The sequence below is a fragment of the Brassica napus genome, chromosome A10, assembly GCF_020379485.1.
Source record: "Brassica napus cultivar Da-Ae chromosome A10, Da-Ae, whole genome shotgun sequence".
Lineage (NCBI taxonomy): Eukaryota > Viridiplantae > Streptophyta > Magnoliopsida > Brassicales > Brassicaceae > Brassica > Brassica napus.
In genome coordinates this window covers 12487981-12510935 of record NC_063443.1, presented here as the reverse complement: position 1 = coordinate 12510935, position 22955 = coordinate 12487981, and the positions used below count along the sequence as shown (strand labels likewise).

Here is a 22955-nt window from a genome sequence, read left to right as displayed (position 1 = left end):
AATATACGCAGATTCCACACATTATTGTAGTTTAAAGATTATTCAAAGCCAAGGCTTCTCACTGATTACTTTTCTTAGCCCATACAGAAAGTTGATCTGTCACTATCTCTGAATATTTGAATTCTTTAGCCTGTTGTGATCCATGTATCTCCTAGGATACATTGCAGCTACCTAAGATCAGCACAAATAAATGTAAAGACTAAACAGTTCTCTTTGACGTTTGTGAGTTCTCCGACATATTCTAAAACTTCAAAGAAACAATTTCAGTTGACTCATTGTCAAAGGAACAAAAAGCTGATGCAAAATCTCTGATGTTTGAATGTCTTTAATCTATATAATAGGCTCAAGCCTTAAATAAAAGAGTGACAACAACCAATTATCAATGTATTTAGTAAAGTAGGTACAAGAACTTTTTCATCTTTCTACAGGTCAAACTTGATGGAGAATGCCAAGAAGAACATGGTGTGAGTATAAGATCAAACAAATGGTCAAAACCAGAGTTAATAACAAGATGCCAAAGATACGTAAAGTTGTTAGAAACTTTCATCGTCCACTCCCGTAGAGGAGTGAATGAGTAATAAACATAGAGTTGTTGGATGATGAAGAAGATAATGAGAGTGAAGGGACCATGAGCTGTGCTTGTGAAAACGCCGTTGGAGTGAGAACTCCAATTCCGGGAGAATATGGCCAAAACTCTGGCAAGGCTAAGTTTCCATTTACGTATTGCACCACTTGTTCCATGGAGGGTCTTGCTTCTGGAGCAAGGTTTGCACATAGCAAACCGACTTTCAGAACCCTCTCCACTTCCCCGGATGAGAATTCTGTCAACCTTGGATCCACAACATCAAGCAAAGAAGACCGTCTCCAGCATTCACCAACCCATTGGACAAGAAAACGTTTTGCACCCGAAAAGCCAGCCTCCACAGGTCTCCTCCCACAAGTTATTTCAAGCAAGAAAACACCAAATGCATATACATCAGTCACAGTGGAAGGTCCCATTGTTGTAAGCTCAGGTGCCATGTACCCAATAGTTCCAACTGCAGCTGTCGTGGTTGGATCAGTCCCTCTGTCATATAACCTCGACATACCAAAATCTCCCAACCTTCCGTTGAAATCTGCGTCCAACATAACGTTAGAAGCTTTGATATCTCTGTGTATAACAACTTGGTCAGCTTCTGTATGTAAGTAACTAAGAGCCAACGCAATGTCTTTGAGAATCGCAAATCTTCTCGGCCAGGGGAGAGTAGGTCTATCATGATTAAACAAGTAATGATCAAGGCTACCATTTGGCATGTACTCAGAGACTAGTATTAGCTCATGTTTCCTCCTGCAATACCCAAGAAGTGGAACCAAGCTCCGGTGTTTTAAACTCCTCATGCACACGATCTCAGAGACAAACTGTTTCATACCATGCTCACCCTCGTGTGATACTTTCTTCACAGCCACTTCTCTCAGCTCAATGTTCCGAGGGAGTGTTCCTTTGTAGACTTCACCAAAACCTCCTTTCCCAAGAAATTCATCTCTACTGAACCCATTTGTTGCTTTGTATAAAGATTTGTAGGAATACCTGAGAGGACCATACTCCTTCTCCCATTCCTCTCTCACTTCAGCGTACAAGTTTCTCCTATACATATAAGCTCCAAAGAGAAGCCCCAAAACTAAGAAAGCTATTAAACCCAACAGAGCATTGCGCACCGTAGATGAAGACTTGTTTTTATTGCTAGGGTGAGGAACTTTGGGAAGCTTTGAGATGTCAATCTTCTGCAGAGACCCCATGCTTTTGCTAAAACTCCACCCGAGTAAGTACTGGTTGACCATGATGGACCCGGTTGCACCGGAAAACCCGACAAACATCCTTCTGCCTTTCACTATCTCTGTGAGATTGATGGGGGGTGATGACACAAGAGGTCGGCTTGGTTTCTGGTTTCCAAGAGGAGCAATTGTAACGTTGAGTGTTGTTCCTACATAATCCACCCAAACCTGGATAGGATCTCCACTCAAGAGATTCATGTCAATCATCCGACCTTCTTTGTCTGAAAAATAAGAAGCGTTTTCAGCTTTCACCGACTTTGCGCTGTTCACATCAATCCCAACGTGATTATCACTGATGTCAAGCACATCTGGAGCTTTGGATATATCAAGCTCAACAGCCAACACACGTGTGGAAGCAGCTCCATTGGCGTTGAAAAGCCCGAAGAATCGAGTTGGTTCGGCGCCTACGAAATCAGTGGAATGAGACACAAAGAACGCCATGCCGTGGCCACTCACGTCACCTACACGGACCAGCGCACACACAAAATGCGTCGAGAACGAGACTGGTTCAGATGGGTTGAACTCAATAGGCTGCTCGAAGAAAGCACGACCTATTTGCGTTGTTGTTTCATTCGTGAGTTGCAGGACATCATTTTTTGGAAGGATTCTTGCACCACCGTCAAGATGAATACGATGATCTCCTTGGTCGAAGCCGTTGTAGACGAACGTTGTCTCTTGTTGGAGTGACGTGCAAACACAACATATCATCCAGATGATTCCCAGAAGCGATCCTCGAATCATTGGGAATAGAGAGAGAGATAGAGAGAGTTATCGTTCTTCTTTTGCTTTCTCTTGTCAGAGTGGTTAACAGTTATCTTCTTCCTCTCTGGTTGTATAGATGAATTGATTATGACACTAGAGTCAAATACTTACGGCTGCTTTGGAATCTTTAGGGTATATAACTTTTCCCTTGGTAAGACTTTCGGACACCTGTCTTAGTGAAGACAGCAAAATGAATTCCATGAAAAAAGATATTGGTAAATAAAGTGGCGTGATGGGCCTTTTATATTATTAAAGAGGAAATTTTTTCAAAAGATTGATCATTGACAAGAAAAGGTTGACGGTGAAGCTGCAAACCAAACCAAGCTTCCAATAAATTGAGTGACTTTCAAAGTCAAATCATTGAAACTGTCAAGTTAACGGATTCACGTCTAATCTCTAAAGTCTTGCATACGGTTTAAAATATCGAGGCGCAAGATACTCATTGACATTAAAATACGAAATGATAATATGAAGGGGATAACTTTCTCTATGTAATATGCATATTGTACTATATATTTATGTGAAGGTCAACTTTATATGACAGCGACCATTTAAATCCCACTTTTAAGCAACAAAGAATGTCATATCCACACACTTCAAGGCGATTTCCATCCACCATCTTTCCCAATATTTGGTAGCTATTGCTACTATCCAAATATGAACTAAGCAAACAAATGTGATTATTAGACCCTTGTATCCAATCCATAACAATTCTAGGTTCACAAAATCAGCTAAGGATGCTGCTATCCGCAACGAGAAAAAGGTCATGCATTTGAAACGAAGATGCACCAAACTGTTAGAATATATTTTCCTAATAATATAATTTGTTTCAAGGGGGAAACTGAAGAAGGTTATAACCTTACCTCTCACGGGGATGAAACATACAAGTTGATTTGGAAATTAATAAATGTGAAAGATGAAATACAGATTCCCTAGATATTATTTGCAAAGTGGTTTTAACACATGTCCATGTACAATCATTTTCAGAACAATGGTTAACAAAGAAACAACAACTGATGAACCTAAGAGAAATTAAAGCTTGGAAAATCTCTGATGTTCGGGTGTCTTTAACCTATAATTGGCTCATGCCTTTGAATAAAGAGTGCAATAACAACTCTTCTAAATCGGATAGATGTCTAAAAGAGTTTGACAATACATTCTTTCAAAAATTTACTCTTTGTCTCTCTATTAGAGGTGTTCCACCAAATAATGTTTCAATATATTTTTATCATTTCTTTTCACACTTAGAAGGATACCAAATATTTTCAGTCTGCTTACAACAAAAAACTTGTGATTAGTAGTAAAACACCGATTACCTCTCTAATTCGATCCTTATAGATTTCTCTAACTATTTTTAAAAAAGCTTGGTTATATCATCTATAACAACAGCCTGAAATTAGCTAAAAGAATTTTTCACAAAGGATCCGTTCTTTTTCAGAGAATGCCAATAATGAACATGGTTTGAGCATACAATGAAACAAGCATCAAATAGAAATGGTTGAAAATAGTCGATGACAAAAGGTCAAAGATGACAAGGGAAATTGTTAGAAACTTTCATCGTCCACTCCCATCGAGGAGTGAATGAGTAATAAACATTGAGTTGTGGGATGAGGAAGAAGACAGTGATAGTGAAGGGAGCTGTGAAAACGCCGTTGGAATGAGAGCTCCAATTCCGGGAGAATCTGGCCAAAACTCAGGCATCCCTAGGTTTCCGTTTATGTATTGCACCACTTGTTCCATGGACGGTCTTGCATCTGGAACAAGGTTTGCACATAGCAACCCGACTTTCAAAACCCTCTCGACTTCTCGGGATGAGAACTCTGTCAGCTTTGGATCTATAGCATCAAGCAAAGAGGACCGTCTCCAGCATTCACAAACCCATTTGATCAGAAAACGTTTTGCAGCAGGCAAGTGAGGCTCAACAGGTCTCCTCCCACAGGTTACTTCAAGCAAGAAAACACCAAAGGCATATACATCAGTTCCAGTGGAAGGTCCCATTGTTGTAAGATCAGGTGCCATGTAACCAAAAGTTCCAACTGCTTCTGTTGTGGTTGGATCAGCTCCTCTTTCATACAACCTGGACATACCAAAATCTCCCAACCTTCCATTAAACTCTGCGTCCAACAACACATTAGAAGCTTTGATATCTCTGTGTATAACAACTTGGTCAGCTTCTGTATGTAAGTAAGTAAGAGCTAACGCTATGTCTTTGAGAATGGCAAATCTTCTCCACCAGGGGAGAGTCGGTTTATCATCATTAAACAAGTAACCATCAAGGCTACCATTTGGCATGTACTCAGAAACCAACAATAACTCATGTTTCCTCCTGCAATACCCAAGAAGTGGAACTAAGCTCCGGTGTTTTAAACTCTTCATGCACACGATCTCAGCCACAAATTGCTTCATACCTTGCTCACCTTCATGTGCTACTTTCTTGACAGCCACTTCTCTCAGCTCAATGCTCCGGGGGAGTGTTCCTTTGTAGACTTCACCAAAACCTCCTCTCCCAAGAAACTCATTTCTACTAAACCCTTTTGTTGCTTTGTATAGAGACTTGTAAGAATACCTGAGTGGACCATACACATTTTCCCATTCCTCTCTCACTTCGGCGTACAGGTTTCTTCTATACATATAAGCTCCAAAGAGAATCCCCAAAACAAACAAAGCTAGTAAACCCAACAGAGCATCAAACACCAGAGATTTAAACTTGTTTTTATTGCTAGGATGAGGAACTTTGGGAAGCTTTGAGACGTCAATCTTCTGCAGCGACGCCATGCTTTTGCTAAAACTCCACCCGAGTACGTACTGGTTGACCACGCTTGACCCGGTCGAACCAGAAAACCCGACAAACATTCTTCTACCTTGAACAATCTCGGTAAGATTGATGGATGTTGATGACAAAAGAGGTCGGCTTGGTTTCTGGTTACCAAGAGGAGCCAATGAAACATTGAGTGTTGTTCCTTCATAATCCACCCAAACCTGGATAGGATCGCCACTCAAGAGCTTCATGTCTATCTTCCGACCTTCTTTGTCGGAGAAATAAGAAGCTTTAGCAGATACCACAGACTTTGGGCTGTTCACGTCAATCCCAACATGATTATCATTGATGTCAAGCACATCTAGAGTTTTAGTTATATCAAGCTCAACAGCCAACACACGTGTGGAAGCAGGTCCGTTTGGGTTGAAAAGCCCAAAGTATCGAGTCGGTTGAGCGCCTTTGAAGTCAGTGGAATGAGACACAAAAAACGCCATGCCGTGGCCTCCAGCTTCAGCTGCACGGACAAGCGCGCACACAAAATGCGTCGAGAACGAGACTGGTTCAGACGGTTTGAAGTCAATAAACTGCTCGAAGAAAGCACGACCCATTTGCGTTGTCGTGGCATTCGTCAGCTGCAGGACGTCTTTTTTGAGAAGGATTCTTGCACTACCGTCAAGGTGAAGACGATGGTCTCCTTGGTTGAAGCCGTTGAAGACGAACGTCGTCTCTTGTTGGAATGACATGCAAACACAATATGTCATCCAGATGATTCCCAAAAGCGCTCCTCGAATCATTGGGAACATAAAAGAGTTATAGTTTTTCTTTTGCTTTTTAAATTTCCCCTCTCTTCACAAACTGGTTAACAGCTATTTCTTCCGTAGACCCAAAGAGTTATATATGACTGCTTTTTGGAATCTTTATGGTATATAAATGAGCACCATGAAACAGAAGACAAAAAGAAATTGGTAAATAACGTGGCTTCATGGGACATTTATATTATTTGAAGAGGAATATGCCAAAAGATTTATCATTGAGAAGAAAAGGTTGATGGTGATGCTGCAACCTAAATAAATTGAAGTATTCGGGCGTGAGTCATAAGGTCAAATCACTGGAACTGTCAAGTTAATGGATATAGCACGTCTAGAGTCTTCCATACGGTATGAAGTATGAGGCGCAAGATACTCATTGCTATAATATGCATACTGTACGCTATTTATTTATGTCAAAGGTCAACTTTCTTGGACAACGACAATTTCAGTGCCACTCTTCACAACAAAGAATGTGGTCTTTCATACCATACTAATGTGATTATTATATCCAATCCTAGGTTCAAAACATCAGCTAAGGATGCATTGCACAACGAGAAAAAACAAAAGGGCAAGCATTTGAAACGAAGATGCACTAAACTGTTAGAATATATTTTCCTTAAATCGTTTCAAGTGGAAAAGTTGAAGAAGGTCACAAGCATACCTTTCAAGGGATGAAACATACATGTCGCCCATGATCAGAGTTTGCACACGAACATATCGGTATCTTGCATTATGCGGATGGCAACCCAGTCTACAAGAGAACAATTTTATGAATGCTGTGAATAAAGAGACCACCCCATATCAGTATCATTCATTATCCATAACATTGTTTCCTTCTATGTCCGTGACTGTCACACGACTCACAATCAATAGAAAATAACTAAAATTCTAAGGAACAATATTATAAGCATAGTACAACCGTCCTAATTATATATATAAAAAAAAATACAAGTTGACTTGAATATGAATAAAATGTGACAGATAAACCTTAAATGAGATCAAGTTGTGGACATCTTATAAATCTATTCATAACTAGAATGACATAATAGAGAAGCTTATTTCAATCTATAGCAATTAACAAACAATTTTTCTGTTGTACATTGTTGAGTTATGTGATTACTATATAAATATTATATCATTCATATTAATCAGTCTTGATTTTTATTCCTAAAAAGCTTTTAAATATCATAACAATATTCCAATTATCTACTTTTGAGTTTGTTTGAAGAATGAGAGATTTTATCATTCGTCTAATATTTGTTTCTTTCTAATATCCTATCTAACTATTATAATTGTAAGAATGAGATATTTGAACTATTTATTATAAATTTACTGGTTTATCATTTAATAAATCAAACAATTCTTAGTTTATATAATAATTTACATATACTAGAATGGTAAAATATTATATATATATATATATATATATATATTTTATCAGTATACTATTAAGTAAGTAAACCTCAAAAGCGTAGGTTAATAAAATAAATAATTTGTTTTGTTGTTCTAGAATTAGATGATTTGTAAACCGAACTGGTGAATATATATTAGACATGCATTTATATTTTGAGTCTGCACTTATATTTTATAACAAGTTGATATATTAGATTTTAACATTAACTGTGAATACAGCTTGCCGATAATTTTATTCGAAAATTTGATCTTTAGATATGTATCTTGAGTGAAACTATTTTTTTACAGATATCCATATTTTAAAATTGACACTTATGTAATTCACCGAATTCACAGAGTAATTTTTTTTTAAAACAAAACTCATATCATTGAAACGAGAACAAGAACGAAATCACAATTTTATAGATGTATAAAATGAAATCACTTATGGAGAGTCAATAGTAAACAAATAGAAAGCAGAAAACTTAATCTTCTTTCGTCATTTTATAATCGATGTTGTCTATCTGGTTTTGCTGATTTGTGTCAGCCGCATAACTTAATTTATCTTTTGTGCATATGAAGTTTTTAAATAATTAAAATGAGTTGTAATATGTTAATTCTTCAACAACGATTATACATTTTAAGAGGCCAATATTTGTATTTGTCATTTTATAATCGATAAAGATTGTAGTGCTCTGCTCCAAAATGGTAAAACCATTTAATAAACAAACATTAGTATAAAAAACTCATTCAGCGCATGCATGCATTTTTTATCTAGTTAATATATAAGAGATGTAATGCAACCAAACTCTTGTCGGTGTAATTCAGACCGCTATTCAAAGCTCATTAACAGAAGCAAGACAAAACCAATGACAAGTAGGCGAAACAAAGCCCTACCTCTAAACCCAAGGTTTTTACCTACTTCCAAGATTGCACTTTTCTGAATCTTCCAAACTCAAACGCAACAACAAGTCATAGAAACATAACCCTATTGTGTATCAGCTCTCTCACAACAGATGAACTTAAGACAAAGTTAAAGTTCGGAAAATCTCTAATGTTTGAGTGTCTTTAATCTATAATTGGCTCATGCCTTGAATAAGAGTGACAATAACAACTGATTGTCAAATTATTTAGTAAAGTAGCTACAAAAAAATTTCACAAAACCAGTTCCGTTTCATCGTTCTACCAGTGAAACTTGATGGAGAATGTCATTGATGAACATGTGCAAGCATACAATGAAACAAACATCGAATAGAAATGGTTGAATAACAGTCCATGACAAGAGTCAAGAGGCCAAAGATGATGAGGGAAGTTGTTAGAAACTTTCATCGTCCACTCCCGTAGAGAACTGTATGAGTAATAAACATTGAGGTGTTGCATAAGGAAGAAGACAGTGATACTGATTCGAGCGAGAGCTGTTCTGGTGAAAGCGTTGTTGGAGTGAGAGCTCCAATTCCAGGAGAATATGGCCAAAACTCGGGCAATGCTAGGTTTCCGTTTAAGTACTGCACCACTTGTTCCATGGACGGTCTTGCATCTGGAGCAAGGTTTGCACAGAGCAACCCAATTTTCAGAACCCTCTTGACTTCTCTGGATGAGAATTCTGTCAACCTTGGATCTATAGCATCAATCAAAGAGGACCCTCTCCAGCATTCACAAACCCATTTGATCAGAAAACGTTTTTCAACCGGCACGCGAAGCTCCACAGGCCTCCTCCCACAAGTTACTTCAAGCAAGAAAACACCAAAAGCGTATACATCAGTCACGGTGGATGCTCCAAATGTTGTAAGCTCAGGAGCCATGTAACCAACAGTCCCAACTGCAGCTGTTGTGGTTGGATCAGTCCCTCTTTCATATAACCTGGACATACCAAAATCTCCTAACCTTCCATTAAGCTCTGCGTCCAACAAAACATTAGAGGCTTTGATATCTCTGTGTATAACAACTTGGTCAGCTTCTGTATGCAAGTAATTCAGAGCTAAGGAGATGTCTTTGAGAATGGCAAATCTTCTCCACCAGGGGAGAGCCGGGTTATCAGGATTGAACAAGTAATCATCCAAGCTACCATTTGCATATACTCAGAAACCAGTAATAACTCATGTTTCCTCCTGCAATACCCAAGAAGTGGAACTAAGCTTCGGTGTTTTAAACTCTTCATGCACACGATCTCAGCCACAAATTGCTTCATACCTTGCTCACCGTCATGTGATACTTTCTTCACAGCCACTTCTCTCATCTCTATGCTCCGAGGGAGTGTTCCTTTGTAGACTTCACCAAAACCTCCTCTCCCAATAAATTCATTTTTACTGAACCCGTTTGTTGCTTTGTATAAAGATTTGTAAGAATACCTGAGTGGACCATACACATTTTCCCAATCCTCTCTTACTTCGGCGTACAAGTTTCTCCTATACATATAAGCTCCAAAGAGAAGCCCCAAAACTAAGAAAGCTAGTAAACCCAACAGAACATCAAACACCAGATATGTATAGTTACTTTTACTGCTGGGATGAGGAGCTTTGGGAAGTTTTGAGATGTCAATCTTCTGCAGCGACGCCATGCTTTTGCTAAAACTCCACCCGAGTACGTACTGGTTGACCACGCCTGACCCCGTTGAACCAGAAAACCCGACAAACATTCTTCTACCTTGCACAATCTCCGTAAGATTGATGGATGTCGATGACAAAAGAGGTCGGCTTGGTTTCTGGTTACCAAGAGGAGCCAATGAAACGTTGAGTGTTGTTCCTTCGTAATCCACCCAAACCTGGATAGGATCGCCACTCACGAGTTTCATGTCTATCTTCCGACCTTCTTTGTCTGAGAAATAAGATGCGGGAGCAGCTACCACAGACACTGCGCTGTTCACATCAACCCCAACATGATTATCACTGATGTCGAGCACATCTTCAGCTTTAGCAATATCAAGCTCAACAGCCAACACACGTGTCGAAGAAGATCCATTTGCGTTGAAAAGCCCTAAGTATCGAGATGGTTGGGCACCTTCGAAATCAGTGGAATGAGACACAAAAAACGCCATGCCATGGCTACTCACCTCACTTACAGGGACCAGTGCGCACACAAAATGCGTCGAGAACGAGACTGGTTCAGATGGTTTGAACTCAATAGGCTGCTCGAAGAAAGCACGACCTATTTGTGTTGTCGTTGCATTCGTCAGTTGCAGGACATCTTTTTTTGGAAGGATTCTTGCACCATCCTCAAGGTGAATACGATGGTCTCCTTGGTCGAAGCCGTTGAAGACGAACGTCGTCTCTTGTTGGAATGACGCGCAGACACAATATATCATCCATATGATTCCAAGAAGCGCTCCTCGAATCATTGGGAATAGAAAGAGTTGTCGTTTTTTTTTCCTTTTGATTTTATTTCTCACAATGGTTAACTGTTTTCTCTTCCTCTCTGGTTGTAGACCCACTGAATATGACACGACCACAGTCAGATATATAGGACTGCTTCCGGAACTCCTGTCTTGGTCAAGACAGCAAAATTAGTTCCACGAAACTGAACAAAACAAAAAGAAATTGGTAAATAAAATGGCGACATGGGACTTTTATATTATTTAAGAGGAATATGCTAAAAAATTATCATTGAGAAGAAAAGGTCGAGGTTGAAGCTGCAACCAAAGTTACTAATAAATTGAAATGTTGGGGTGATTTCATGAGGTCAAATCACTGAAAGTGTCAAGTTAATGGATAGCACGTCTAAAGTCTGCTATACGGTACTATGAACTATGAGGCGCAAGATACTCATTGACATTAATATACTACAGAATAACATGAAGGGGATAAGTAACTTAATTTCTCTAAATTAGTGTGCACATTGTACGCTATTTATTTATATCAAGATCAACTATGTTGGACCATTTCAATCATAGCTGTTTCTAAAATATCCAAATATGCACTAGGCATACAAATGTGATTATTATATCCTCATATCCAATTCATAATAATCCTAGGTTCAGAACATCAGCTAAAGGTCAAGCATTTCAAACGACAATTTACCAAACCTTTAGAACATATTTTCCTTATAATTCAAGGGGCAAAATGGAAGAGGTCATAACCTTTACCTCTCACGGGATGAAACATACATGACCCCCACCTATTTAGAGTTTGCACATGAACATATCGGTGTCTTGCATTATGCAGATGGCAACCAAATCTACAAGAGAAGGAATTTATGAATGTTGTGGATAAAGTGACCACCCCATAACAGTGTTTCCTTCTTTGGTGCAACGTCTGTGAATGTCACAACTGACAAGCAATGTAAAATAGTCAACAGATTTAACACTAGATTTTAAAGTAACAATATCATAATCAGTATAAGAATAAATACAAGTTGACTTGAATATGAATAAATGTGACAGGCAAATGAGATCAAATTGTCTATATTTTACAAATCTATTCATAATTAGAATAACATAAGAGAGAGATGCCTCAGTTCAATCTATATTATAGATTATCTATACTAGCAATTAACAAACAAATGTTTCATTGTCCATTGTTGAGCTATGTGATTACCATTAACAAAGATTAACTCTACATTCACCACAAAGTATACATACAATACAACCTTTTCTCATCAGAGACCAATACACTATTTGACTTGACCACTCATAAATGTGACAGAAAATTTCAGTGTAGCACTATAATCTAATAGGAAGATGACGAACCTGCAAGTTTATTTGGTAGAAAGCTCAAGCAGATGAATCACATTTCGTCTCAGCCACAGCTTCTTCACTACGAGAAGTTTGCATTGTTGAAAAAATTCAATAGATAGAGATCCAAAACAGTAAATCTATCTCTGCTAGTCGAAGAAACAAACAGCGAAGCTGTTGAATCTACCGTCACCGGGAGCGAGAAAGACTATAAAGACGAAGTGTGGGATACGTTGCCGGGAGAGAGAAAAGGGATGTTCGTTTAGTTGCCGCAGGTACCGGCAGCAGCGGCAGCGTCAACATTCTGCCTCAACTATGTTCGTTTAGTTGCCGCAGGTACCGGCAGCAGCGGCAGCGTCAACATTCTGCCTCAACTTTTGTTCGTTTCGTTGAGGCAGGAAGCTGCGTCTGACACTGTGTCCGAACGCCGCGTCCTGCAGCTGACACCGATAAAATCTGCGATCACGATATAATATGTGGCAGCGTCAGCGTCTGCGAAACGAACAACAACTGTTCTTATTGACGCTGTTGCCGCTGACACCGAAACCTGCGGCAACCAAACAAACAGGGCTAAAGATGGTTACATCTCCGGGACGGTGACGATTGGGACAGTAATCTAGCCTTATGGGTGGGTATTCTAAGATGGGTTATACCCGGCCCAATTTCGGCCCATAGGGACTAACTAATTATGAGAAATTGATTAAACGTGTCCGTTTTAGCAACTTACGGGGTGTGATTCAGCTCGCAGCTATTCAAAGCTCATTAACAGAAGCAAGACGAAACCAATCACATTACAGTGAAGCAAAGCCCTACCTTCAGACCCAAGGTTTCTACAAATTCCAAGTTTTGCACTTTTCTCAATCTCCCAAACTCAAACGCAGCAACAAGTCATAGAAAACATATGAACCTCCAAAAACATTACAGCCGAAAAAGTCATATAGCAAAGTGTTTGAAGCTGAGGAGAAAAAAAAAGAGATGAACTTTGGTTCCAAATTAACTCAAAACTGAGGATAGTAATCTGGATGGAAAGGGTTCGTGTAATCCTCGATTTCATAGCCGTCCGAGTCGTATACTATAGCGTACTTTCCATACGTTCCGAAGTATGGGCAGTCGTTAACTTCTTCTTCTTCTTCCTCAGGAGGAGCATTAACTCTTGTCGTCTCATTTCCAGACGGGGCATTACTCTGTCTCAAATGACCATTAACTCTTGCTGTCTCATTACCAGACGGGGCATTACTCTGTCTCAAATGAGGTGGTCGCAACGTTTCCTCATCAGAATCATCATCCGAGTCGTAGAATTGCTGACGGCTCCTGGGAGACAGCATAGATGGGTGAAGGATCACACCTACAGGATCATCAGAGAGTGATTTCAGTAGGAACAACATATGAGATTTCAAGGGGTTTTATATAGAGATTTGGCACATTACCATCTGGCAGGTCGAAGAAGGGATCAAAGGGCTCTTCAGGATTAACAATATTCATATGTTGCCCCAAGTTAAAGGGGAAGTCACCATAGCCGTACTCAAAATCTTCATAATCCTCATCATCATCCTCCTCATCATGATCATCAAAGTAGTTGTTAGGCGCCACATACGCACGCCCTGGATCTTGACGCATGATGTACGCTTCGTCCCAGGTCGGGCATTGCTTAACACAAGTCCCTGTTTTTTGGTTCCATCCTCCTCCACAGTTGTAGCAAAACTCATGCCCACATCTAAAGCAAATACCAAAAGGGATTATACCACCAATATGATTAAACAAGGAAAGATTGAATAATTGCTTAGGTTGATCAAAGTGTTAAGAAGATACCTGCAAGTTATGTGATTGCATCCTTGACTAAGTTCAATCATGTGCTGGCACTTACCACATTGGCGCCACATTTTATTATTCGCCAGAGACTTTAGCTTCACATCATCTGCTGGAGGATTAGGATGCAGTTTCTTGTACTCGGCGCATGACAGCTTCCCATGCCACGGGACTTTACAATCCACACAGAAAAGGCCACGACATTCGACACATCTCCTGACTCCAGTTGCAGGGTAAGCAGACTGTAAGCTCTTGGCCGATTCAGATATCTTGGTTTTGGACATCAAAGCCGAACACTTCAGGTAAGGACAGTAAACTCTCTCGGTGACAGGTATTGCGTTCTCCTTGATCCTTTGCTTCCACATTTCACCCAATTTCGGAGTCAAAAGCTTGCCACACGCATCGATCACCATCTCAGACTTGCATTTATCATGAGGACAATTCGGAATCATTCCGTGAAGCAGCTTCACCTCTACATGTTGCTTCACACACTGAAAGCAAAACCGATGACTGCATTTGCCGATAGAAAACATGCGCTCAGGATCGATATCGTTAAAACAGATAAGACACTCTTCTTTCCTAGCAGCTACTTTAGCTTGGCGGGGGTTGTCTTGAGGGATTGCTTGCGAAACAATGGACTCCCTAGCGAGTTTATAAGCATATTTCACTTCATTTCCAGCCACCAGAACAGCTTGAGTAAACGAGAATTGTTGCCTGATCCGTTTCAAATCATCCATTAGCATGGCAATCTTTTTTTGCTTAGGCGTCCAGCTTCCCCTGACCTGCATTCAAATACAATAAAAATATTATGAACACACAGAAAATGAAAATCTAGGTAAAGAAAGCACTACACATGGGAACTCTAAACCATCGCACAAAACACAAGCAAATGACCTTAGAACTTAGAGTCTCTACTCTCTAATATAGCTAGTGGAGGTTAGTAGCGCAACAAACAACTTCTTTTTATTATCGCCAAGCAAAGAGAAACCACAATAGCTAACAAAATGGTTCACGAATATAGAATGATAGAGTAGTCAATGCAACTCTTCAATCACATTAGCACAAACACACACATTAGCTAGATCAAATAGTAACAGGAACAGGGGAACTCCAACTTATCAGCTCATCACTATTTCTACATGATGCATCGAGTAAACAAAAGTAAAACTAATACACCATTCAACAAAAGCAATTAACAATGAAGAAAAAGGAATAAAGTAGGAAACTTTACGAATTGGAAGATGGGAAAAGAATCGCAGAAGATAGAAACGTGTTTGATCCCCAGCTTCCATGCTTCGGTCAACCCTATTGTCAACGCCTGAATCTCCGCTCCCTGACGATTCGCGCCACGGCCAACAAGCTGTCCCTTGGACTCAAACAACAGATTATCCCTCTGGTCGCAAATCGCAACCCCAAACCCAGCCGCCACGTCACTCACCTTCCCCTTCCCAGTCCCAGTCTCCTCGCTCACCAAACCCTTGAAGTAAAGTCTATACATCAAGTCCCCCCTGAAACTCCCCCTCCTCACGGCATCACCAACGTACGCAGAAGCATTCTGGACTTTACTGTTAGGGTTTCGATCGTCTCTCCGTATACCAGAGACTGTCTCGTGGTGAGTTTTCCCTTTTCCTCTCGAGTTACCTTCTCCGCCGCCGGTGTTTCTTTGACGCGCGATCTCCTCATCCTCCACCACGACAGCGAATCCACTCCTAGCGACAACGGGAGGCGACGGTGGAGCACGAGATCGGGAAGCGAGGGAAGCAGCGAGGGCCTCCTCCATCTGCAATCGGAAAGCGTATTCGGAATCGGAATCGCGACCTCCCAAGAACTCCATTGGTAGCAGCAGCGATTCAAAAAACACTCCCTTTTTTGTTTTCTCTTCGTGACGAGTGCTTTTTAAGCTTTTACGTCGTCTCCTGCATATTTCTTTTTTTAATATAGAGAGGAGACCCTCAAAATCCGCACGTGGGGAAAGTCCACGCACGTGTGGGCCGGGCGTCATTGGATTGTAATCGAAACTTTAACCGGAGATTTTGCCAATGGTTTACGTTAAGACGCCTCTTGCCTTATCAGAATAAATTACGATAATCAAGGTAATTAATAACCTTTGATTCCGCTCATTTTATTACACTTCAAAGCTCAAATCAATCACATTGTGAGTGACTCTTCATGAAGTTTTGAGTTTATTTGGTGCATTTAATTAAGTATGTATAGGCACGCTAAGATGCAATTTGAGATGAAATTGGTGTGTCTATGTATGCCTCATTGGATTGCTAGTAAAAATAGATAATAATCCTGACTCTGCATTTTTCCTTTGACTCTAGCGCAAAAGTTCTTGGCTTTGTTCAGTTCAGCTCTAAATTGGGTTCTTCCAAGTATGTCAATTGTTAGAAACATGTGTTACAGACAATGCCCGCATGATGCTAGTGTGTAATACTTGTGGCTGCTAATATTTTGCTTTATTTATATATGTTTTATGCTCAAACGGTTTGATTTTTTAATGCTATATGCAGTTTTATTCCATGGCACCGAGATGGAAATGGAAAGGTGCTGAAACGAATGCTCTTGCGGAACCAATTTATGAATCTACTACAAGAGAAAGAGTTTATGAATGTTGTGAATAGAGTGAGCACCCAATAACAGTGTTTCCTTCTTTATTGTAATGTCTGTGAATGTCACAAGACAGCTCACAATCAATAGAAAATAGTCTAGAGATTTAAGACTAGATTTTTAAGGAAGAATATCATTTAAGATTAGATTTTTAAGGAAGAATATCATAATCAGAGAGTACAACCGTCCTAATTATTATATAATAATAAAAATAAAATACAAGTTGATTTGAATATGAATAAAAATGTGACAGATAAACCTTAAATTGAGATCAAGTTGAATGACATAAGAGAGATGCCTAGTTCAATCTGTAGCAATTAACAAAAAATATATTGTTTTATCCATTGTTGAGTTTTTTTTTTTTTTTTTTAACGGCAAACGGCTATTCTATTACTCAAGCTTGAGGTGGTCTGGGTAACCAGACCGGAATAGAACAACCAATAAAAAGTAGCATCCTACGGAAAGTCCTAGCTGTCTTAGCTAAAAAATCAGGAAACTGGTTGCGCGCTCGTGGCACATGAATGATCTTGAAGTCCAGAAAACAAATCTGCAGCGTCTCTATCTTCTCCAATTCTGTCGCGAATCTTGGCCACTCCTTGGGTTTCTCTATCATAGCAATCAGTTCCTTGCAGTCTGTTCCAAAGCTCTGGCATGGCGAGTGTTGAAGCATGTTCTCCATCGCCCAACGTAGTGCTTCTATCTCCGAATGTAATGCAGATTCACATCGAGGGAAATTCCGAGTTCCCATAAGCTGTATATTCTCCCCACAGTCCATCCAGACCCATCCACATCCACTGTATCGATCTGAGTCTGTCCAAGATCCATCTAGCAGGCAGATATTTCTCAAGCTTAAGACTTGGTTTTCTTCATTGTTGTTGGTCTGAGCTACTTGCGGTATTATCTCATTTGCATTAAACCATGCTTGACATTCGGTTTCTGCGTATCGAACTAGTTCTAGAGGATCTCTATCTATTCCCCTGAAAAGCTTTTCATTGCGAGCCTTCCAAATATACCATATTATCCAGGGATAAGGATCTCTGTCCTGGTCAGGTGCTAAGATATCATTTTCCTCCAAAATAGATAGTCCATATTTGTGTAAACGCTTGACACTGGAAATATTCATGGGCTTGTAGGAGTCCCTGATAAGGACCATACTTGGAGAGCTGGAGGGCATTCAAATATTGCATGGGTTACAGATTCTTCTACTTCGCCGCACCTCGGATAGTAATTATCACATCTCATATTCCGGCGTACGAGGTTCCTCGTTACTGCCACTTAAGTTATGTGATTACCATTAAGTAAGATTCTAGATTAACAATACATACAATGAATCAGAAAGCTATAACAACAGAGTATACAAACCTTTCCTCATCACAGAAAAGTATACTATTCGACTTGACCATTTTATAAATATGATTATAAGATAATCAAAGTGTTAAAGAGAGATACCTGCAAGTTATGTGATTGCATCCTTGAGTAAGCTCGATCATGTGTTGGCACTTGCCACATTGGCGCCACTTTTTATTATTTGCCAGAGATTTTAGCTTCATATCAATATCATCTGCTGGAGGATTAGGATGCAGTTTCTTGTACTCGGTGCATGACAGCTTTCCATGCCACGGGACTTTACAGTCCACACAGAAGAGGCCACGACATTCCACACATCTCCTGACTCCAGATGCAGGGTAAGCAGACTGTAAGCTCTTGGCCGATTCAGATATCTTGGTTTTGGACATCAAAGCAGAACACCTCACGTAAGGACAATGCACTCTCTCTGTGACAGGTATCGCGTTCTACTTAATTCTCTGCTTCCACATTTCACCCAATTTTGGAGTCAAAAGCTTGCCAGATGCATCGAAAATAGTTGGAGTCAAAAGCTTCCACACTTTCTCTGTGACAGTACACTCTCTCTGTGACAGGTATCGCGTTCTCCTTAATTCTCAACGATTCAAAAATAAATGAGGGTTTTAATCAAACATTTGCTTCTCGGTGATTTAAAAGTTATATGTGACAGTTTCGTCATTGACATTTGTATGCAAAACAAAGCTTTACCTTCAAACCAAGGTTTCTACAAATTTCTCACTCCTGAATCTCCCAAACTCAAACGCAACAAGTCATAAAAACATATGATCCACCAATAAATTTACAGCTGAAAGATGGGTTGACATCGATTGGCCCCCTAAACTATATACACCAACGATCAGTCCACCCAAACTTTACACCTCATCAATTGTCCCCCCAAACAAATTATTTCAACAATTTTCCACAATTTTAGTTAATTTAACCAAATCAAGTTTACTTGCTCAAATCGCGTTCAAAAAAATTGATTGCCCAATACCATAACCCGTTTAATAATAAACCAAACCCAACCCGGCCCTAACCCGCTATATTAGTAACCTGATTTATCCTAACCTGATTTAATCGGATAAAATAAAATTGGGGGTTTAGGTTTCTCGAGGGAAATTTCAAAGTGAGGAGAGAGAAATCTTGGATTTATGTTAAATTTAGGTTTCGTGACTGTTTTATGGAGGAAGCTGAAGGAAATGGAGATGGTTTGGTATCAGTTGCTGTGACTTCGACAATAGAGGTCGACGACGACGCAAATGGAGGCAAGTGGGTCCCTATTTCTGTAACTATGGCAATAATTGACGAAGAAGAGGCATCTCAACAGGAGAGCGTTCCTGTTACTCAATTAAGTGAAGAAGAAGATCCATCCGAAGAAGAAGTTAAAGACTGAACCTAAGGCATGTTGGTTTCTATTTCACATTATGCATGTTTTGTCTTCATTTGACATTTTCATTGGCCTTTGCAGGACGTTGGAAGCTCTTCTGGACCCATTTCACTGACACAACCATCTCAAACAAGCAACTAAAATTGTGATTTGTGTTTTCTGTTCAAGGGCTTTAAGAATTATGTATTTTGGATCACGATTTAGTACTTATGTTAAGTGTTTCAAAACGGCAATAGTACACTTATGACTCTCTGTTTCTCCTTGAACACGAACCTCCATCTCTCATGTTTCCACACCATCTTCGATTTTCCCAGAAAAGTAAACAACAAACCATGACAAGTAAATATTAATAATTAAATTTGAGAAACGAATCAAAAACTTAACCAGATTTTGCTTGCTCCAATTCAATCCTACTTTGCTCCATGGTCGTCATTTCATTTTCTTCAAATCAAACGATGAACCGTAATTTAATTAGGAAGAAGATGATTTCATAACAGACTTATTTAAATGGGAAATCGGGTTAGTAATATAGTGGGTTAGGGTCGGTTTATTATTAATCGGGTTATGATATTGTACAATCAATTTTTGTAAACGCGATTTGAGTAAGTAAACGTGATTTGGTTAGATTAACTAAAATTGTGGAAAATTGATGAAATAATTTGTTTAGGAGGACAATTGATGAGGTGTAATGTCTGGGTGGACTGATCGTTGGTGTATATAGTTTAGAGGGCTAATCGATGTCAACCCCTGAAAGATCATAAAGCGAAAGAGAACAACTTTGGTTCCAAATTACACCTCGATAGTTACACCTCAATAGTGATCCTCGCTTTCATAGCCGTCCGAGTCATCGTACTCTTCATCAGTTCCAAAGGATGGGCAGTCGTCCACTTCTTCTTCTTCTTCTTCTTCTTCTTCTTCTTCTTCTTCTTCTTCTTCTTCTTCTTCTTCATCTTCCTCATCTTCTTCCACTTCCTCATCTTCTTCTTCTTCCTCTTCTTCTTCTTCCACTTCCTCATCTTCTTCTTCTTCTTCCTCCTCTTCTTCTTCTTCCTCTTCTTCTTCTTCTTCTTCTTCTTCTTCTTCTTAAAGAGTGATTTCAGTACGGGAAAAAAAAACTAGTGAGATTCAAGGGATTATAGAGGTTTAGAAGGGAAATATTACCATCTGGCAGATCAAAGGGCGCTTCAGGATTAACATCATTCATATGGTGCTCCAAATTAAAGGGGAAGTCACCATAGCCGTAACCAAAATCTTCATCAGCTTCATAATCATCATATTCATCCTCATCATAATCATCAAAGTAGTTGTTAGGCAACACATACACACGCGCTGGAGCTGGATCTTGACGCATGATGTATGCTTCGTCCCAGGTCGGGCATTGCTTAGCACAAGTCCCTGTTTTTTTGTTCCATCCTCCTCCACAGTTGTAGCAAAACTCATGCCCACATCTAACGAGAATACCAAAAGGGAATATGCCACCAATATGGTTAAACAAGGAAAGAATGAAATGTACCACACATGCTTTGAAGTTTGATGATCTATCTGATTCCAAAGGTTTCTTAGGTTGATCAAAGTGTTAAGAAGATACCTGCAAGTTATGTGATTGCATCCTTGACTAAGTTCAATCATGTGTTGGCACTTACCACATTGGCGCCACATTTTATTATTCGCCAGAGACTTCAGCTTCACATCATCTGCTGGTGGATTAGGATGCAGTTTCTTGTACTCGGCGCATGACAGCTTCCCATGCCACGGGACTTTACAGTCCACACAGAAGAGACCACGACATTCGACACATCTCCTGACTCCAGATGCAGGGTAAGCAGACTGTAAGCTCTTGGCCGATTCAGATATCTTGGTTTTGGACATCAAAGCCGAACACCTCAGGTAAGGACAGTAAACTCTCTCGGTGACAGGTATTGCGTTCTCCTTGATCCTTTGATTCCACATTTCACCCAATTTCGGAGTCAAAAGCTTGCCACATGCATCGATCACCATCTCAGAATTGCATTTATCATGAGGACAATTCGGAATCATTCCGTGAAGCAGCTTCACCTCTACATGTTGCTTCACACACTGAAAGCAAAACCGATGACTGCATTTGCCGATAGAAAACATGCGCTCAGGATCAATATCGTTAAAACAGATAAGACACTCTTCTTTCCTAGCAGCTACTTTAGCTTGGCGGGGGGTTTCATGAGGGGTTGCTTGCGAAACAATTGATTCCCTAGCGAGTTTATAAGCATATTTCACTTCGTTTCCAGCCACCAGAACAGCTTGAGTAAACGAGAATTGTTGCCTGATCCGTTGCAAGTCATCCATTAGCATGGCAATCTTTTTTTGCTTAGGCGTCCAGCTTCCCCTGACCTGCATTCAAATAAAATGAAAATCTTATGAACACACAGAAAATGAAAAGCTAGGTATAGAAAGCATAACCCATTGCACAAAACACAAGCAAATGAGCTTAGAACTTAACAGTCTAACTCTCTAATAAGCTAGTGAGGGTAGCTACACAAACTTCTTTATATTTCAAGGAAAAGAGAGACAACAATGGCTTACAAAAAGGTCACGATATAGAATGATAGAGTAGTCAGTGCAGCTCTTCAATCAGATTAGCACGTCATCAAACACACATTAGCTACATCAATAGATTCAGGAACAACAGGGGAAACTTGAAGTCATCAGCTCACCACTATTTCTACATGATGCATCCAGTAAACAAAAGGAAAACGAACACACCATTCAACAACAGCAAGAGCAACAACAAAGGCAAGTGAGAAGGAAGCGTAACAGTGAAGAAAATGAAAAAAAGTCGGAAACTTTACGTATTGAAAAATCGGAAAAGAATCGCAGAAGATAGAAACGTGTTTGATCCCCAGCTCCCATGCTTCGGTCAACCCTATTGTCAACGCCTGAATCTCCGCTCCCTGACGATTCGCGCCACGGCCAACAAGCTGTCCCTTGGACTCAAACAACAGAGCATCCCTCTGGTCGCAAATCGCAACCCCAAACCCAGCCGCCACGTCACTCACCTTCCCCTTCCCCTTCCCAGTCCCAGTCTCTTCGCTCACCAAACCCTTGAAGTAAAGTCTATACATCAAGTCTCCCCTGAAACTCCCCTTTACGCCACTAACCTTCGAGCTCCCCTCCCCGACGGCGACTGATTGCGCCGGGAGAACAGTAACTCCCGGAGAAGGTCTCACAGAACCAGAAGCATTACCTACTTTACTGTTAGGGTTTCGATCGTCTCTCCGTACGCTAGTGACCGTCTCGTGGGTATTCCCTCTTCCCCTCGAGTTACCTTCACACCTAGCGACGACGGGAGGCGACGGTGGGCGCTGTGGAGCACGAGATCGGGTAGAGAGAGAAGCTGCGAGCGCCTCCTCCATCTGCAATCGGAAAGCGTAGTCGGAATCGGAACACTGTGCGTCCCCCTTTTTTTGTGTTTCTTCGTATGAGTGACGAGTGACTTTTAGCCTTCCCCCTTCGCTTTACGTCGTGTCGTACATATTTTTTTTAATATAGAGAACCGCACGTGGGGAAAGTCTACGCACGTGTAAAAACGTCATTTAATTGTGATCGAAACTTAAACCGGATATTTTGGAATGG

General features: G+C 40.2%; 5 protein-coding genes across 5 annotated transcripts; all 5 read right to left on the bottom strand.

Annotated features, from left to right (window-relative positions):
* Positions 1-485: 485 nt before the first annotated feature.
* Positions 486-2735, bottom strand: LOC111213135 (L-type lectin-domain containing receptor kinase I.7-like). The gene has a single exon (XM_022714802.2). The coding sequence runs from the start codon at positions 2551-2553 to the stop codon at positions 544-546; it is 2010 nt and encodes a 669-aa protein (XP_022570523.2). The 5' UTR covers positions 2554-2735; the 3' UTR covers positions 486-543.
* A 1046-nt stretch (positions 2736-3781) lies between these two features.
* LOC111213133 (L-type lectin-domain containing receptor kinase I.7-like) lies at positions 3782-7354 on the bottom strand. Its single transcript, XM_048743022.1, has one exon. The coding sequence runs from the start codon at positions 6133-6135 to the stop codon at positions 4129-4131; it is 2007 nt and encodes a 668-aa protein (XP_048598979.1). The 5' UTR covers positions 6136-7354; the 3' UTR covers positions 3782-4128.
* A 1218-nt stretch (positions 7355-8572) lies between these two features.
* LOC106412455 (L-type lectin-domain containing receptor kinase I.7) lies at positions 8573-12402 on the bottom strand. The gene is given in 4 exon segments (XM_048743021.1): positions 8573-9601; positions 9604-11009; positions 11612-11795; positions 12215-12402. Coding segments are annotated over 3 exon segments (2172 nt in total). The 5' UTR covers positions 11635-11795; positions 12215-12402; the 3' UTR covers positions 8573-8858.
* Positions 12403-13009: 607 nt separating this feature from the next.
* On the bottom strand, positions 13010-15916 carry LOC106415635 (E3 ubiquitin-protein ligase RSL1). The gene is made up of 4 exons (XM_013856391.3): positions 15237-15916; positions 14009-14787; positions 13627-13913; positions 13010-13544 (listed from the first exon to the last, which is right to left on the bottom strand). Exons 1-4 carry the CDS (start codon positions 15837-15839, stop codon positions 13198-13200), a joined length of 2016 nt encoding a protein of 671 aa, XP_013711845.2. The 5' UTR covers positions 15840-15916; the 3' UTR covers positions 13010-13197.
* A 4160-nt stretch (positions 15917-20076) lies between these two features.
* LOC125578997 (E3 ubiquitin-protein ligase RSL1-like) lies at positions 20077-22855 on the bottom strand. The gene is made up of 5 exons (XM_048742175.1): positions 22172-22855; positions 20935-21713; positions 20508-20794; positions 20381-20428; positions 20077-20093 (listed from the first exon to the last, which is right to left on the bottom strand). Exons 1-5 carry the CDS (start codon positions 22733-22735, stop codon positions 20077-20079), a joined length of 1695 nt encoding a protein of 564 aa, XP_048598132.1. The 5' UTR covers positions 22736-22855.
* Between the last annotated feature and the right edge of the window lie 100 nt (positions 22856-22955).

Bases quoted from the DNA above. Each gene is read 5' to 3' on its own strand.
- LOC111213135 (XM_022714802.2), bottom strand. From the start codon at position 2,553: ATGATTCGAGGATCGCTTCTGGGAATCATCTGGATGATATGTTGTGTT.
- LOC111213133 (XM_048743022.1), bottom strand. From the start codon at position 6,135: ATGTTCCCAATGATTCGAGGAGCGCTTTTGGGAATCATCTGGATGACA.
- LOC106415635 (XM_013856391.3), bottom strand. From the start codon at position 15,839: ATGGAGTTCTTGGGAGGTCGCGATTCCGATTCCGAATACGCTTTCCGA. The intron at 14,788-15,236 runs GTAAAGTTTCCT...ATTTGAATGCAG, and splicing joins CTTTTCCCATCTTCCAATTC to GTCAGGGGAAGCTGGACGCC. The intron at 13,914-14,008 runs GTATCTTCTTAA...TATTTGCTTTAG, and splicing joins TGCAATCACATAACTTGCAG to ATGTGGGCATGAGTTTTGCT.
- LOC125578997 (XM_048742175.1), bottom strand. From the start codon at position 22,735: ATGGAGGAGGCGCTCGCAGCTTCTCTCTCTACCCGATCTCGTGCTCCA. The intron at 21,714-22,171 runs GTAAAGTTTCCG...ATTTGAATGCAG, and splicing joins CTTTTCCGATTTTTCAATAC to GTCAGGGGAAGCTGGACGCC. The intron at 20,795-20,934 runs GTATCTTCTTAA...TATTCTCGTTAG, and splicing joins TGCAATCACATAACTTGCAG to ATGTGGGCATGAGTTTTGCT.